We start from the raw sequence: 17793 nt of genomic DNA on the forward strand, positions 1-17793 counted from the left end.
TCACTGAGCAACATCCACAGCCTCCTTGGATATGTTCAACGGGTAGTGGATGCTAGCTGGCGTTCTTTGCTTGGTGTCCCTCCTTGGAACTCCTTTGACCTGCACTCCTGTTCTTAGTTTTTCATCCTTTGTTCCAAATATTTAATTGCTAAACAGTTAGTGGATTCCCTCTAACCATTGAGGTAGGCTAACCTGGCCAGCCAGCATGTAGCCTGCAATATATTACTTGCTATACTTTCACACTGCGTGTAGAATAAGATCACAAACTGTGTGTTTCAGAATATGGCAGTAATAGCAGAAAACTGCTGTTTGAGGATATAAAGTGAAATGGGATTCTGCCCTAAATATTAAACCAGGATAATAGTTTTTTCCCTCCTTGTCCACGGAAAAAACAAGGTATTTCCATTGTGGCTTTTTGCAAATTTGTTGGAGAATTCCATAATTTATCTAAAATATCTCCTACTTAGTGCAAGTCAAATTCATTGTATGACCCAAAATTTGCCAGCTCATAAGGCCTAAACAACATGCATCTACAAGCTATTTCTTGGCCTGTTCTCTAGAAGAGCCCTCTTGGCCAACTTTCTGAAAGTGTTGCTAGCACTTTCAGAATGACTGCTTTGACATAAGAGCCATCTGGTTCTGTTCTTATTTGCCATCTGATACCTTCTCCCAAATCACAGGCTGCCTCTGATTATCATTGTTTGCATTGCCTTGGGGAGTCTCATGTGACTGATGAGTACAATATTTACCAGTCATTCAAAAGCAGAATGGTAAAATGAGGAAGGAGTACAATATCAAGGCATGCATGTTCCTGGTGGGGAAATTCCAAGACAGCTCCTTTCTAACCCTCTCACGCAGAACATTCCCACACCTTGAAGTCAACGCTGCCAGCCACGGAAGAAGAGAGGAGGCAAGAGTGTTACTGCGTTGACGCAAATCCAAGATGAGACCCTTCCCTCCACCTTGTTTGTCACAGACAAGATTAGAAATGGCTGTCTTTTTGAGTTTCCCTTTGTGCCCCCGTGTCTCTCTTTCAGGGACCATTCTCCTGACAGCCTTCTTCAGCAGGAGGGTCGTCACCATCTCTTTCAGGGTGATGGAATGCATTCTGGCCCACCTAAGAGAGAAGGGGTTCTGCAGTCCATGCTTTCTGATCCCAGAAGGAAAAGGAGGGTGGAAACCAATCCTGGACTTGAGAAGCTTCAATGCATCTTTAAACTCAAATTCAAGATGGTCATATTAGCAGAGATTTATTTAATCTCTAATAGAAATAAAGCTAGTATATCTCAACATGCTGGATGCTTATTTCCATATAAATACCTAACCTTTCTACCTGAAATACCTATGCTTTGTTGCACTTCAGAGTCCTCCCTTTTTGACATCTCCACAGCCCAACAAATCTTTACCGTGCACTAGTATTCAAACAAGTGTCAAAGAAGCAGCACACCTCTTCTCCAGGCAAATGAGCTCCATTCCCAGACTAATAAAATAAACCAGATTTCTGAGTTGTGTGTCTTAAAAACTTCAAACCAGGGCATGATACCACCCCTGGACTCATCTTCAGGTCCCCACACTGCCCTGCCCTCTGGTGTGAAGGCAGGAAGCAGCAGCTGGAGAAAGGAGAGGGAAGCCTGGAGACTCCAGCTACTGTTGCAGGCAAAGTAAGAGGGGCAGCTGGGTGAGAGTCTGGAGGTTGAAAATTAGCCCTTCACAGGTCACTATTTGGACAGTTGGTCCACAGTGGACCAACTAAAGCTGGTCAAATGAGCATACATTACCTAAAGCTCAAACGAGCTTTAATTAAAACATTCCCACCCCCATTTTGAAGTGTAGGATGATGAATGCATGTGATGCAGAGGCTCCTGGAACATGCTAACTCAATTAACTGAGTCTGCTGTGCTGTCCTAATTAGCATGTATTGGAGCAGGCATCATGCACTTGGATAGGTGCCCAGCAAATCTCTGATCCTGGAATTGGGTCTCTCTGTTTATGTGTAAGTGCGTACATGCGTTGTCAGTGTCCTGTGGAAGTTAGTGGTGCTCCATACAAATACAGTGGTTCTGTGACGGCAAAGTAAAGTACTGAAAAGTTAAGAAATACTTCAATAAAGACTGCCCAGGCAGAATTAATTCTTCTTCTTTCTGTTTTCCCTTTCGATAATTTAAATATATGATCACCGGCTTGTTTGTTCTTTTTTTCTGGAGAAAAATGTCCCATATAAATCATAGCTTGCATTGTAATGCTGAGCAAACTTGTTTAAAACCAGGCTTAAGTAATTGGCTGCTAATTGTGAGTTTCTCATCTCAGTGCTCTCATCTCTGAGAGCTGATTTGGAGAAGTTCCAAATACTCACCAGCTCACAGTGACTTCAGCTGCAGCTGTGAGTACTCAGCAATTTGGAAACAAGTGTCAGGCATTTCAAACTGGCATTTAGTCATTGAGGAATCCAAAATCAATGGGTATTTTCATAAATTTTGGCTGCAGGCTTTTTATGTCTTGGTTCCCCCATCTGTAAATTGAGAGTATTAATATCTCTCTATACTACGGAAGTGCTGTGAAAGTTGCGTTCATTAATGTTCATGGCATTGGATACTTTCATGATTAGTGCCACAGAAAAGTTAATGAGGAGAGAGAATATTTAAGAGGCTTGATTATGGGCAGGAAATAAAGCTTGGAACCATACATTAAACAATGGACAAAAAAAATGGACAGCAGCTTCATAATGTATATACAAAAGAGGGTAGCATTAACATTGCATGGACAGTTCTTCTTTTTCCAGCTTCTGTGGCTTTATGATGTTGCTGGTTAGTCTTACCCTTCCATTAGTTCCATCTCAGAGGTCAGTAAAAGCTGCCACTTAGAGCTCAATGTTACACTTTCACACTGCTTTAATCCATGAACATGGGTATCCAAAAGTCTTGTAGTACCTCAAGGGAGATTTATAAAGATGGAAATTGTACTTTTTTTCCTCTGTGGCTGTAGGGGACAAGATCAGGAACAGTGGTCTCAAACTGCATCACAGGAAATTTAGGTTGGAAATTAGGAAGTACTTTCTGACTGTGAGGGTGGTCAGGCATTGGAACAGGCCACCCAGAGAAGCTGTGGAATCTCTATCGCTGGAAATGTTCAAGAGCAGGTTGGACAGACCCATCGCTGAGTTTTAGTCAGGGGTGATCTTGCCAATGAGCAGGTGGCTGGAGCACATGATGTCATGAGGTCCCTTTTTAGTCCTACTTTCCTATGATCCTACAAACGTTGAATCCTGAACATTTGATTTTCTGTTTGATCCAAGAGCCTGCACAGTGGATTTACTCCTGACAGTGGTTCTGTGAATTAAGAAGAATTTCTTCTGTCGTGGTTGTGCAGAGAGAGAGTATGTTAGGAGAGCACTGCTTACTATCGAAAGATTTTGATATTCAAAAGATTTTAATATTCTCTGTTACATAAGTCCTCCCCCACTCCCCCGATTAATCAAGTCATCAGTCTGTACTAAGGGCCTGTCTACAGCTGGGGTTATTCTGGAATAATTTAGATTCACACCCTACCCTAATCCAAAAAAATTTCCAAATGTAAACAGACCTTAGTAGTTATACAGCTTTATTCCTGTAGCTGCCAATTCCTATGTAACGGCCATCAACTTGCAAAATGTTGTCTGTGGGTACATTTAATTAGTCACAGGCACAGTTCAGCCACAATTCAGAACATTTGCAGGTTCAGGATGTTCATTTGAAGATTTATGCATAGCAGTTGTAGTAAATAATTTGTATTGATCCTAGTTTCAACAGGGACTGTGGTTTCTTATTCCTGGACTAACTGTTGGGTGCCTCCAGATGCTAACTACCTTGTTCATCCCTGTTGATCTAATTGACTCGTACCTCTCATAGCAGTGTTCACTTTCCCTTTCCTTTCCTTTCTTTCTTTCTTTCTTTCTGCCAGTCCACTTATAACATCTGATAAAGTAGGTTGCTGCCTGTGAAAGCTCAGACGTCTCTGAACCATTTTGTCTTTAAGCTGCTACCCTGCCCTACCTTCTACCTGACTTTAGACTAACATGGCTACCCACCTCTATAATTAATTTTGTAATTCTATCAGAAGATTGCCTTGTTTAACATGCTGTTTGTAAAATTGTAATATTTTCAGTACCACCTGTTGCTGTTCTGTTACATGTTTGCAGATTTTTTTTGTGGTAGTCTTTGTTCCATGAATACCAAAGGGGGACAGTAAAACTCCTTGGATGATAGCTGGCAAAATTGCTTATCTTTCTTCAGTAAATTGGTGTCTTATTTGCTTCCCGTCAGGCTGTTACTAGTTCCTGCTCTCAATGGCTTTTTAGGATGAGAAGCTGCAGTAATTGCACAAGCACAGATTTGTGAAAACATAGTTATTCTGCTTCTGTTCCAGAACTAGAGTGTGTCTGAGGTGCCTCTGCAGCATGCCTAGCAAGAGAGCTATGGGATAGACTATGAGGCCATCTATGAATGGTGTTAGAGGTCTAGGGGCAAGTGATACTGTGCATGGGAATAAGGAGAGGGTTGGGTTGTGGCTATATAGGGAACTAGAGATGTGCCGTGAGATCAAAAAAGATTGAAAACCAGTCTGTATTTCAGAGTTCACCAAATAATTCTCCTACACAAAGATGCATGCCAGCTAGGCTTACTGATTTATAGATGCATAATTTATTACGTATATGCTTATCAGTGGCTAAATCTACAAGCATTTGTTGCTTTCTAACTGCCTTTTCCTGGATTTCTGCAGATAAATTGTGTCACTTTTCCCCATCCGGACACAATGCCAGAACAACAGTTGCTGAAACCCTCTGAATGGAGCTACTGTGATTATTTCTGGGTAAGTAGGCAGCCAGCATGTGCTATACACTGAAGCTTTTGAGCTTGAGGAGTGTTAGAATTCAAGTCGAATGATATTCAGTAGGAGCACTGCTGCTGGGTCTTTAACAAAGTACTTGTTTCTGTTGGAAGTACAAGGGTTTCTCTGTGCCCCTTGCTTCTGCCTGCAGAAGACAGTGTGTTTAGAAACATTGAATTTCCCTGGAGAGAGAGAGGAAAACCAAGGGAAGGGTTGGAAAGTGAGACTGTGAACAGAACTCCTTAAGAGAGAGGCTTGTTTTCCTCTCCTCCAAGCACTAGAGCAGGCTGGACTGAAGACAGAGATAGCAGTTAAGGCTCTAAGACAGAGGCGAGCAATTATTTCAGGCGGAGGGCCGCTTACCCAGTTTTGGCAGGCTGTTGAAGGCCTCATGGGTAGCCCCGCCCCTTGACAGGTGCCCTGCCTCCTGGTCATCACCTTGAAACCAATGTCCCAGTGTCTTGAGACCAGTGTCCCAGGGCCAGCACCAGTGAGGCCCAAAGCAGGGCACAGTTTGGCAGAGGTCTGTGGAGCCGGGCTGGGCTGCACCATCAGGGAGGGGGATCTGGCCCAGCTCCATAGCGACCCTGCCAACTGGGACCCCACACTTCTGCCACCCTTCTCTGGGCCCCGCCAGCACTGGCCCCGGGACATAGGTGAGGGCCCTGTGCTCCCGCTGGTTTCCGCACCTGCTCACTCCCAGTGCCCCCCAGCCCCATGGTACAAGTGGGGGGCAGTGCACAGCCCTGACCCCTTGCTCGCTGACAGGGAAGAAGCTGATGCTGAGCGCAGGGAAAAGTGGCCCCTCACCCGCCCCATGGCAGGCACTCCCTGCTGCAGGCGCTCGCAGCCCATGCGGGGCTGTTTGGAGCAGGCGCAGGCAGCCCCATGCAGACTGCAAGCAGCTACAGCATGGGCACCAGCCACGGGGCAAGCAAGGGGCCGCTTTTCCCTGCACTCAGCACCAGCTTGTAACCTGGCTCCGCTGCCAGCCTGGGCCCCACACTGGCTCCGGTCTCACCCATCAGCGGCAGCAGCTGTGGCCCCTCTGCTTGCCACGCTGGGCAGTGTTGGCTGCTGCTCTGAGCTCTGGGCACCCCGGAATTGGCGGTGGAAAACACTGCCCACCGCAGCAAGCAGAGGGGCCACAGGTGCTGTCTCCACGCGCAGTCCCGACGGGCGAGCCCAGAGCCAGCGTGAGGCCCAGGCTGGCAGTGGGGCTGGGTTACAAGGTGGTGCTGAGCATGTGGCCAGCGCTCCCTGCTGCAGCTGCTTGCAGCCCACGTGGAGCTGTCTTCAGCAGTGGGCACCAGCCACAGGAAGGGCAAGGAGCCACTTTCCCTCCCTGCCCCAGTGCTCAGCTTTTCCCCGGGCTCCTTCCCTGCCTGGGGTTCTCCCCGCCCTCCCCTTACCTGCAGTTCTGGCGTGGGGCAGCCACGTGCTCCCTGCTGGGGCATCCGGCTGGGGAGTGGGGTTGGGCAGGCCCTGATGTTGTGGGAGCCCACCAGGCTTCCCCTGGGTCCTACTGCTTTTGGTTCCTGTCATTTTTGACAGTAACCAAGGGTAGATGCATATTAATTTTCTAAATTGTTTAGGGGCCCCACAGGCCAGATAGAATAGCCTCGTGGGCCAAATCTGGCCCGCGAGCTGTATTTTGCCCACCCCTGCTCTAAGAAGAGATATGGAGGAGGTCAAGAAAGAGGTGGTGTGACTTTGAGACACTCAGAAGGCACTTAGTACGAGTTAAAGAGTTTCAGCATGAAGACACTCATGTTTTAAGTGCCATTAGTATGGTCTAAGTGTAATGTGTAACTTCACCCTAAGAATAGTGTGTCTGAGGAGGAAGTAGCAAGAGGCTTGATGGAGGATGGCCTTCTCTAGAACCACCTGCAAATCATAAGCCACTGTACATGGGCCAGAAATAAATGGAGCAGTTGGTGGGAATGGGTAATCATGAGGATCTAGGATGATTAGCACTAGCAGCAGGACTTCAGGATGAGCAGGGTGATATTCCACACAATGCAGCAAGCTGGCCCTGTCACTTCAGAAGTAAACAACTGACATGAGGGTGCCAGTGTACTGGGAGAAGTACATGAAAATTGCCACCTAGAAGACTGGAGTTCCCAATAGCCTCCGAAGTGGTCACTAACCACTTCAACTTGGATTGGCCAAACAGGTGGGGCTCCACTCCATCTGGAAAATGTGAGTTCTACAGTTCCTCTGCCTCTGCAACCTTCAGGAAGTCATGTTGAGTTTCTGAACTGCATCCCAGCCATTGATTTGAATACAGTTCTCATCCTATAACTAGCAACTGCAAGGGGTACTTCTGCATCATGTTATAGGGTACTGTGGACCATCATGAACAGGTCACACTACTAATGCCAGATGACTGGGCAGTGTTCATGATCCCAGGGTCTTCAGGAACTGCAGCCTGTAGCCCCTGATGTTGTGGGGAGTGTTTGCCTGCAATGCTTCAGGCATAGAACTATGAGAGGTGATTGTTTGCCCTCTGGAGCAGCTTGCCCACTCCTCCTATGGCTCATGAAGTCCTACCTGGATATTTTGGTGCCGGGCCACATTGGAGTTTTGGGGCATTTATACACGTGCCCAATGCCTGCTCAGACACATGCTAATTGGCAGATAAATGGAGTCTGCTGGAGTGTACTAATTAGCATGCTCCAGCAGCCTCAGCATCATGTGTATTCAACATCCCTGCACTTCAAAATGGTGGCAGAAGAGCTTTAGTTAAAGCACATCCAGTGCCATTTTGAAGCCTGAGGATGTTGAATACATGAAACGCTGTGGGCATTTTAATTAGAATGGCTCCTGAGAGCTGCTCTAGTTAAAGTGCCCCTCTTCCCGAGATCTTCCCCTGACTCCGAGATCCCTTTCCCCGTCGTGGTACTCCAAATGGTACCTCCCAGTCTATAGATGTATTGGAGAGTCTTTCTCCCTAGGTGCAGCACCTTGCACTTATTCTTGTTAAATTGCATCCTATTCTGATCTGCCTACTTCCCCAGACTATCCAAATCCACCTGAATTCACTCCTTGCCCTCCAGTGTATTTACTATACCCCATAGTTCGGTGTTGTCTGCGAATTTTGCTTTCAACACCCTCATCCAAATCACTAATGAAGATATTGAACAGTACTGGTCCAAGGACAGAGCCCTGGGGGACACCACTGCCCACATCTCTCCAGGAGGAAAGCAACACATCCACCACCACTCTCTGAGTGCGTCCCATAAGACAACTTTTCACACACCTTACTGTGAAAAAATCCACATCACAGCTACTCAGTTTGTTTGTGAGAATTGGGTGTGATGCTGTGTCAAAAGTCTTTTTAAAATCCAAGTAAATGAGATGACATCTATCTCTATTCCTGCATCTAAGTACTTTGTGACCTGGTCATAAAAAGAGATCAAGTTAGCAGGCAGATCCTGCCCGACTACAAACCTATGCTAGTTGCCCCTTAACATTGTACCCACTAACATTACCCACTTGTCCCCCTCCTTCCCCCCTCAAAATGTGATCCTTTATGATGTTTTCTAAGGTCTTGCCAAGAACAGAAGTGAGGCTAACCGGCCAATAATTACCCAGGTCCTCCTTCCTCCCCTTCTTGAAAATAGGGACCACATTGGCCCTTTTCCAGTCTTCTGGGACCTGTTCTGAATGCCACGAGTGCTCAGTGGTTTCGCTATGACACTGGCCAATTCCTTTAGTACCCTTGAGTGAAGATTGTCAGGGCCTGCCCACTTAAATTTGTCCAACCCCTCCAAGTACCCCTTCACTTGGTCAGTGCTAACCGTTGGTGGATTGGTATTTCTCTCACGCCAGACTAAAGACTCGTTGGGAGGTGTGTTTGTATCTGTGTCCAGGAACACAGATGCAAAGAAATCGCTTAAGAGCTCCACTTTATCCATCCTATCTGTTACAAGTTGCCCAAGTTCATTCTGTAGCAGTCCTATGTTACCCTGCACCTTCTTCTTGCTCTCTATATACTTAAAGAAGGCCTTTTTGTTACTCTTACTCTTCACCTCAAAGCAATTCACCCTTCTGCTCAGGCTAGTTGGCTTCAACCAAAAGTTCTTCTCAAAAAAGAAGGATCATAAGTCCAAAACTGAACTAAGCCTAAATTGCTTCAGTCCCCAATGTGTCCATCAGACTGTTCATTGCTGTCTAATTTGTACAGTCCTGTGAATCTTCAGTCTCCCACATTCAAGTCCCAGCTGTAGTTCTGGACCAACACCTCCCTCGGGACAGATTTTACTTAAACAGCCTCACGCTAGGGCTGGATGGCTACATTCCCTCTCTCCTTTTCCTTCAGCAACACAGTCTGGGAAGGAAGGAGGAGAGAAAAAACTTAAACCAAGAGAAAAGAAAAACTCAAACTGAGCTCAAAAGGGCAGGGCCCCTTTAAGACTCATGGATGCTTCTCCCTTTTGCAGTCTCTTTGCTGCCTCCATCCTCTGTCATGCCTATTCTGCTATGTTGTTCTGCTCGGCTCTGTCAGTCCATTCCCCAGCAGGCTATCTCCTTCCCCCGGCTAGGGTTTCCCCAGCTGCTTTTCAGCCAGACCTTGAGCTGTCTACTGTCGGAGTCTCTGTGAGTTCAAGAAGAGCTGTTCCTGTCCCCATGTCCTCAAGTTGTGTTGGAAGGATATTGCTGTAGAGCTCCCATCCATGCTGGTGAAAGAACTCTGGGTTTTTATAGGGGAGAAGGGCAGTGTGGTGTATGGTTGGGTTGGATGAAAGACAGGGTGAGGGATGTTCTCGTACTGCAAGAAGAAGTGCATCTTGGTAACTTTGCCTTCTGGAAGGCCAAGCAAGTTCTAGAGACATCCCAGAGGGATTGGGGTTGGCTTTCAGAGTCCGAGTAAGGCAGCATGAATTCCTTCTAAAGGAGCTTGAATACCTTCTTCTGACAGATTGGGAGAGGAGGCACATGATAGTGGTTTATAAAATATTAAATTCTGCAGAGAAAGTAAATAAGGGCTTATTATTTACGTTCTCTCCCAATACTAAAACTAGGGAGCATAAAATGAAACTATTTGGTAGCATGTTTAAAACAGAAGTTTTTTCACACCGCAAGTAATTAACTTGTGAAACTCATTGCCACAAGAAATTGTGGAGGCTGGTAGCTTAACCCAGTTCAGAAAGGAATTGGACCAATATTTTGGGGAAAGGTCCATTAGTAGGTATTGTATGTGGTAAATAGGAGCACAGTTTCTGAACTGGAACTTCGTAAACCTCCGACTGCTGGAAGCTGCAATGGAAGAGGAGCAGGGAGCGGAAAAGTCTGGACATATCCTGTGCACCTTCCCCCTCAGCATTTGCTCTCTTCTGCTGTGTGACTGTAATGTTCTGCATTTTCGGTTTTTATTTAAAAAAAATAAAATAAAATTCAGGGGATTTTTCAGAGTTTATCTTTCAAACATAAAAACTGGGTTGGGAAAAAAGGAAGAAAAGAAAAAAATTGGTTTAAATCAGGGAAAATAATGAATGGTGGGGTGGGGGGCTGAGTGCATGTGTACACTCGGGCCAGAAAGTCTGCAGGGGGGAAAAGCAGGAGAGGGGAACCTGCCACCTCCCAGCCCAGCACTGGCCCTGGCTGCCGCCATGCACCAGCTCTACACCTCCCAGGGGGCCCAGAGCCAGGGGAGAAGTGGGGAGGGGCAGGGCAGGACCAGCCTCGGCTCTGCCACCAGGCTGGAGGGAAAAGAGCCCCCGGGACCCCCCACACCCAGCCCGCTAGACGCTGTCCAGCTGGGGTGGGCTGCAGGACAGAGCTGTGGCTTGTCCAGGGGGTGTGGGGAGAGGATGGTGGCTCCCACCGCTGCATGGGTCCCATGAGGCATGGGGAGCATGTGAAAAATGGATATAAATCAGTAAAACCCGAATAACTTCAATAAAAATATAAGGTAATTTATTGGTAAAATTCAGTAAAAACTAAAAATGCAAAACGCTATGTGTGAGACAGGATAAGGGGCTTGATGGACCTATGGTCTGACCCAATAAATGGCAGTTCATATGTTCTAATAAAAATTGCCCACAGCCAAACAGGTGGAACAGCATTTGCACAGAACCATAGATTCACTCCTCCTACCTTCCGTGACTGCCAGAGCTTTGTGTTAAAAGTGAGTGAATGTAATGGACAGGGTGATTTTCACTCTTCAGAGTACACAGTTAAAACCTATTATCTGTTCACTCATTTATCTTCCCCTTGAAGTTAACTTCCCCTTGGATATTTAAGATTTGTAGGCTGTAAGTGGAGGGCTCCCTGAGCTTCTCTGATAACAGCAGCCTTGCAGTAGTGGAGCTTTCTAGCTTCCACAGAGAGACCTTTTAGAGGGTACAAGTAGATTGGAGAGTATTGGGAGTCTAAGCTTTGGCAGGGGCACCTTGCATGTAGGGACTTCAGGAAGCTGGTGCGGGAGTAGTAAACCCTTCCAGGAACAATGGGGAGGAGGGTAAGAGGCACACTCCACATGGGTGCTGACAAGCTCATCATTCCAGAAACTCAATGGAGACTGACACCCCAAGACAACAGTCTCCTAGTGGTCCAAGAGAAGTTTCCTAAGTGGTCACTGTTATTCTTCCCTGAAAAGACAAAATGTGCACAACTCCCTACAAGGCATAAATTGGATGAGTGGAAGAGATGCCACCCCCATTGCCTGATGTGAAACCCACAGTATAGCAGACTGCCATAGGCTCCGTTAGCACTCTGCTTTCTGTGTCCCAGGTGGTGGCAGCATCTTCACCCACTAAGGCCCCCTGGCTATCCCAGAGACTGCCTGTGGATATCTCAGCCCCAAATCTACTACTAGAGCCCCCTTTCAAAATGGTTTGGACTCCAGATTCCATTTCCCACCACTCTGAGTAATCTAATACCATGGACCAGCAAGTGGACATTTGCTGAACTAGTCATATGCCATGTCTGGCATAAAGCAAGTTTCTGGTTACTTGTAGCTATTTTGAGGGTAGCAGGATCAGGCATGTCATCAGACTGTAGGTGCACTGCTGCTCACCAGCAACCTCAGTGTCTAACTGTGCAAGTTTCTCTGAAAGCCCTAGGTCCTGAAAATGCAGCAAGGTAGTGGGGGATGATGCCTGAATGGTTGGGTGGGATGAAGGCAGGATGGTAAGCTGGTTGTTGTCATGTTAGTGCTATCCAAGATGTCTCAAATAAGAAGAGGAATTCTGCATGAACCTCCTGCTCCATCTCATCATTGTCATTGGCTAGCTCTGGGTCACCAGCGAAGCAGGGATCAGTAGAGTTGTCACCCATGATGATCTGTGAGAGGACCTCATAGTAAATGTATGTTGCCCAGCAGGTACCTGAAGCTCAGATGGCATCACAAACTCTTTATGTACAGTGCCTTCAGGATCTTTGTGATGGTCCAGCACTGATGCCAGCCCAAATTGTCCTCACATCTCTGCTGTGATGCATTTGTTTTTTGGCTTGGTTTTGAGAGCTCTTACCAAGGATCTTCTGAGTGTTCTCCACATCCCAGATGAAAGGAGGTCTAGAATCTTTTGTTGCCTCCAGTTGCAAGAGAGTTGTGCAGATGCAGACATTCTGTGATATAAATTTTTCATTTGCTGGGTGACAGTGTTTGTCATCCCAAGGCAGAAGAGTTAGGTATGATTCAGTGGGGTCATCTTAAGGAAGTGGGAGGAAAGGGTGGGAAGCAAAGCACTGTGGGATATTGTTGGGCTGACCAACACTATTACACCTACAGTAAAGTACTTCATAATTGTTTCTGCTTCAGTGAAGATAATTTTCATACAGTTTGGGGCAATTTGTAACATTGTAGCATGGTGCATCTTCCATTGTTTCATTTTATGTAGTGCTTTTAAGGCACTAGAATCTCTACACAATGGTCTGTCAGTTCCCTAAGAGAAAGATGGCTATATTTCCCCCATGGTGCAACTACTCTGAATGCAGTGGAATTAGCCTAGAGATAAAGTGAACAAATAATAAATATACATTATTTGAAAAATGAATGAATGAATTGTACTAAGAGAGAGTCCATGAAATGAGGTACTTTTTTCCATATGGAAAAAAGCTGTTGCACATTGATTACTATTGTCAACTTACAAGTAAAGTGGGGACAGTTTCATTAAACTGTCACTTCAGAGAGATTTCAAAATGTTCAGATCATCATGCAGATCCTAGAAGGAATCACATGCAAAAGAAATCATTTACTCGGAACCATGCATTGCTTGGCATTGTCAGCATTACTGCATGTTGACATATTTATGATTGAAATTGCTGTTCAGCAATTGCTGGCATTTCATGTGTTCATCACATCCTAAATTTTGTTTCCATTCCAGGCTGATAAAAAGGATTCACAAGGGAACAACACTGTTCCAGGGTTTGAAATTCTTCTTCAAAAGCAACTTAAGGGGAAACAAATGCAGAAAGAAATGGCAGAGTTCATTCGAGAAAGGTAATTAGCAGCTAGTTCTTATGTTGATTATTTCCAACAATTACTATTTATTTCTTTATTATTTCTATTAGGCAAGCACATAGCCTGTATTATGGCATTTATTCATCTTTTATTAAAACACATAAAATATTTTGTTAAGTCATCTGGAGTCTCCAGACTTCCCTAGGCACAGTTCCCACAGCCTTCACTGGTAAGGGTCTCACTTCTTAACAGTTACAGGGCAGTTCCTCCCTTTAAGGTGAAACAGCCAACCCTGTTAAAAAAAAAAAAAATCTAGCTGTGGGGTATTTGCATAGGTAGAGAGTGCCCCCCCTAGGAACTTCAAACACTCCCAGGAGAGTAGGGAAAACAAGGAGAAAGCAGCTTGCTACAAGGAGGAGCCAGGCTGCTGTACTGGGGCCAGAGGAAAAAACGGGGCTCTCTTCCTAGTGTCTTGAACAGGAGAGAGGGATTTTGTGTGTGTTTGTTTATTTAAAAACTGAACTTTGCTTTACAGCACTGGCAAAAGCCTCCAAACTAACAGACCTGCTTACCCTCACCTATAGCCTAGTCAAGGGATGCTGATAGACGTTTAGCCGCCACTCTAACTCATGGCACGTTACATTAAGTGCCTCGAGGTATAGCATTCCCCCCTCCCCACAATGTTTCCCTTTGGGGGGGTGGAATTAAGCTTCTCTTTGGAGCTGATCCAGCCCAAGGACCTGCCTGCAGCCTCTCTCCCCTAGCCTTCCCTCTTTCCACCTCCCCCCAGCTCTAGTGCTGTCTACAGGAAAGGGAAATGGGCTGCGGGCTGGAGTTTGCTCAGCCTGAGCTGGAGTGGGGATAGTAAGGGGGGAACAAGGCAATGGGGAAGTTCCACTCCACCCCTCTCCCTCCAGCTCAGGCTGGGCAAACATCAGCCTGCAGCTTGTTCTTTCCCTCTCCCCTCATCCCTTCCTGCAGACAGCACCAGGGGTGGGATTGGGCTGCATCAGCCCATCCCTGATTGTGCAACAGATTGACCCTAGGGAACAGAAGCTTCTATAGGTGCTCCAAAGTGTAGCATCTTCATCTGATCCCTTATTTGACAAGGGTCAATTTGTCGCATGATTGGCCCTTTTTAAAGCAATCTCCAGCCATCACCGCATGGCAGTAAAGCGCTTTTGTCACAATCATGTAGCAAATACAACTTCTGTCTGTGCTCATGTCATTCTTCCAGGAGGAGAAATTGAATAATATGCACAACCAAGTTACTTATATTGAAAAGAAACATTCTTCATTGTTGGAACAATGAGGCAGTGGAATAGATTGCCTAGGAATGTCGCTGGTCAGGGATGAACTGGGCATAGCTATACCTTCATTCTGCTATGGATATTTCCCATGCTTCTGGGCACTGCTGGTTGCTGCATGGAGCTGGGAGGGAATTCCACCGCCATGCCGCTGCCACATATATGTCAGAGTTCGTTTGTGTTTGAGGCATTGAGTGTTGACTGCACCCAAGGCTAATAATTTTGACTAGCACATACCAGTGCTTCTGCTGGGGCTTAAAGGTAGAGGTTCCTGGTTAGAGGGTCTTCCCCTCTGCTTAGGGTCAGACCAATCACCATATTTGGGGTCAGGAAGAAATTCTACTCCATGGTCAGATTGGTATGGACTGTAGAGCTTTTTTCCTTCCTGTGTAGCAGGGGAGTAGCCTTCTTCCTGGGATCTCTCAAGCGCATTTTAACAACCGTGCAGCAACACAACTTTGGCCACTGTGGTCCCCTGGCTTTACCTGTGTAGGTTAGGGTGTTACCTCTTGTGGTTTTTTCAGGGTTGACGGTGTAGTTTTGCTAAGAGGTTAGACAGTGGATTTGTATAGAACGGTTTGGATAAGGATAATCTTGCCTCAGGCAGTGGGGTGGACTAAATCAGGGGTGTCCAATCTGTTTGCCCAGTGAGTTGGATTGGCAGTGTCCAGTTCATTCAGGGGCTGAATTCAGTTGATGCTCCTGATCCAGCACCTGCATGGCCATGGCAGGCACCATCTGGCTGTGCTGGAGGAGGGAGGTGCAGGCCAGCCCCAACACAGCCCCAACAGGGAAAAGGAGCTTGACCTAGCTGCATGGAGAGGGAAGGGGGCATGACCCAGCCCTAGGGAAAAAGGGGCATGGCCAGGCCTGAACCTGGCCCCACAGAGAGGGAATGGGGTATGACCTGGCCTTGATCCAGAAGCAGGGAGTGGGGTATAGCCCAGCCCTGAAGGGGAAGAGAATATAATGTGGCTCTGACTGTCTATAAAAGGAATGGGGTTTGGGGATTTAGCAGGGGGGAGGGCAGCCATATTAACAGCCACTGCTCCTCTGCCACCAAAGGTCCTGATCCATAGGGAGCCCTGCAGGCCAAATGCAATGGGCCTACATGCTGCATTTGGCCTGCAGGCCAGAGGTTGAGCACCTGTGGACTAGATGACCTGCTGAGGTCCCTTCCATTCCTGCTTCTCTCTTGACTATGAGCAGCAAACCTCCCCCCCCCCACACAAAAAACAAAAAGAACACAACAAGATGATATTCAGAAAAAATACAAAGAAAACAGATTTATCAGCTGTGAAACAATTTTTCAGGAGGAGGAGTAGAAGCCTCCTCACATATACAGGTTAAACAAGTAAATGATGTAATCAGGTCTCTGGCATATACAAGGAGGGGTTATGCAGGCAAGCATTGCAGTGAGACCTGTTAAACCATTCATAGTTTTATTCATAGCAAGAAAGTCAGAGTGGTATGTGGTACATTATTACAAGTGTTGACAGACAAGCAGATGAGCCTGTTTGTGTACAAAGCGTGTTGTGGCATAATTACAACAGAACCCAGATCATCCATGTGCAGGTGGTTTACAGACCACTTAGTTTGCAGCAAGTTACCAAATTAAAGAGAAGATGCTCATCTTTGCTACAGCTTTTACTTCAAACAGCTCCATTTCTCTGATCAGCTGTAGGTAGTGGTTCCTTGAAGCTGATCAGAGAAGTGCCATCCTTTGAAGTAAAAGCTGCAGAAAACAGGGGACATGCTTTGGTCATCCTGCACAGTTATCTGCTGTGGCTATATGTGTCCCTAGCTAGTTTGCAAACCCTCATCTTCAAAGAAAGTAAGACCCTAATGCTGCAAAGTATCTGACTTTTACAGTACTACCTGTAATGTTTGGTATGGCTATGTTAATATTTTGAAGTTATTCATCCTGAGGCTTTCATAACTAGGGTATGTTGTGTAGGACAAAAGTTACACTGGCCCATGAGAAACTAGAAGATTTAGCAGATTTTCTCATCCCTGAGTTTTGTTTCTGTATAGTTGCAACTTCTTGAAGCACTAAGAATGAACCAGCCAGTTGTATTCTTCTGTAATGGGGGGAAGGCGGGAGGCCAGTAATACTGAGTGAACTATGCAGTCATCCTGGAGAGAGAACTGATTTGTTCTGGGGTCTTTATCTGTACAATTTTAGGGAATAGTCCTGTTAATTATTAAGCACTGACCTAAAAGCAAAATGTTTGGTTGGATCATACTGGAAGGCTCAGCAGTTTACAATATCAAGCCCTGTGCAGTGATATAAATGGAAGGGATTGTTTCCTTTCTTTTGTTCAAAATGCAACACAAAGCAAGTAGGGACTGAATTGCTACACAATGGGCAGTTGTGGACAGAACAACTCTCTTTTCCCAGAGCAGTGTACCAGCCAACCTGAGCTTTTCAACAAGGTCCCTCCAGAAAGGATCATACTAGATAGTTCACAACAAATCCTTTCTTCAACTAATAGAACCATAGCATTCAGGTTCCCACTAAGACCCAGGAGAAGGAGCTTTCCCAGCCTAGTAAAGGTTTTGCCCCTGTTGTTCTGCCCAGATTGGGCTGTGTTCTTAAGATACCTACCTAGAGTGTGGCTTCTGCTCTCACACTGTAATTCCCACTCTGGTCTTCATCTGCTAAAAATAGCGTTCAAAATATGTTGAGAGCTCATGTTGAACTGATATACTATGCATATGTCATTTTCAATGTTGCTGCATTCTGGGACAGAGTCTCTCATCCTATAAGTGAGAGACTCTGTCCTTCTGACCTTCCTACATAAATATTTTGTGTCCTTGCATTTAACTGTATATTAAAAAACATATTGTTAAAATGAGTACAATTTAATACTCAATCCATATCACCTGTACCCATCCTTATTTACCACTTATCAATTATATTGTAATGTATCATTTTTATATTATAGATTTTCTTCTAGGTACTTGATAAAGATACTGAGCAGGTGCTCCAAAGAGGAGGAATTTCATAATAACAATTGCTTTTTAAGATCTGCTAATTAACTTACTGGTATACTAGTTAAAAGTGTTCATTCGTTTTGAATTACACCAACAGCCAAATCCTATTCCACCTGTTGTGCACCTATGTGCAGTCCCTTTCCACCCTGCTCAAAAAATCCCCAAATCCCCAAAAAAACTGAATACAAAAAATGGGTTGGTCCTCTTCCTCCTTGC

The 17793-nt window shown here is 45.7% G+C and overlaps 1 protein-coding gene across 6 annotated transcripts in view; it reads left to right on the forward strand.

Annotated features, from left to right (window-relative positions):
* Positions 1–17793, forward strand: part of GAS7 (growth arrest specific 7) — a 278186-nt gene that overhangs the window by 198402 nt on the left and 61991 nt on the right. For all 6 annotated transcript variants that reach the window (XM_090059485.1, XM_090059486.1, XM_090059487.1 and 3 more), the window contains 2 exons: positions 4756–4845; positions 13197–13312. In XM_090059485.1, the coding sequence (XP_089915611.1) occupies positions 4756–4845; positions 13197–13312 (206 nt within the window). The remainder of the gene's footprint in view (positions 1–4755; positions 4846–13196; positions 13313–17793) is intronic.

The sequence above is a fragment of the Crocodylus siamensis genome, chromosome 8 (assembly GCF_052110815.1).
Source record: "Crocodylus siamensis isolate JL-2025a chromosome 8, ASM5211081v1, whole genome shotgun sequence".
Taxonomy (NCBI): domain Eukaryota; kingdom Metazoa; phylum Chordata; order Crocodylia; family Crocodylidae; genus Crocodylus; species Crocodylus siamensis.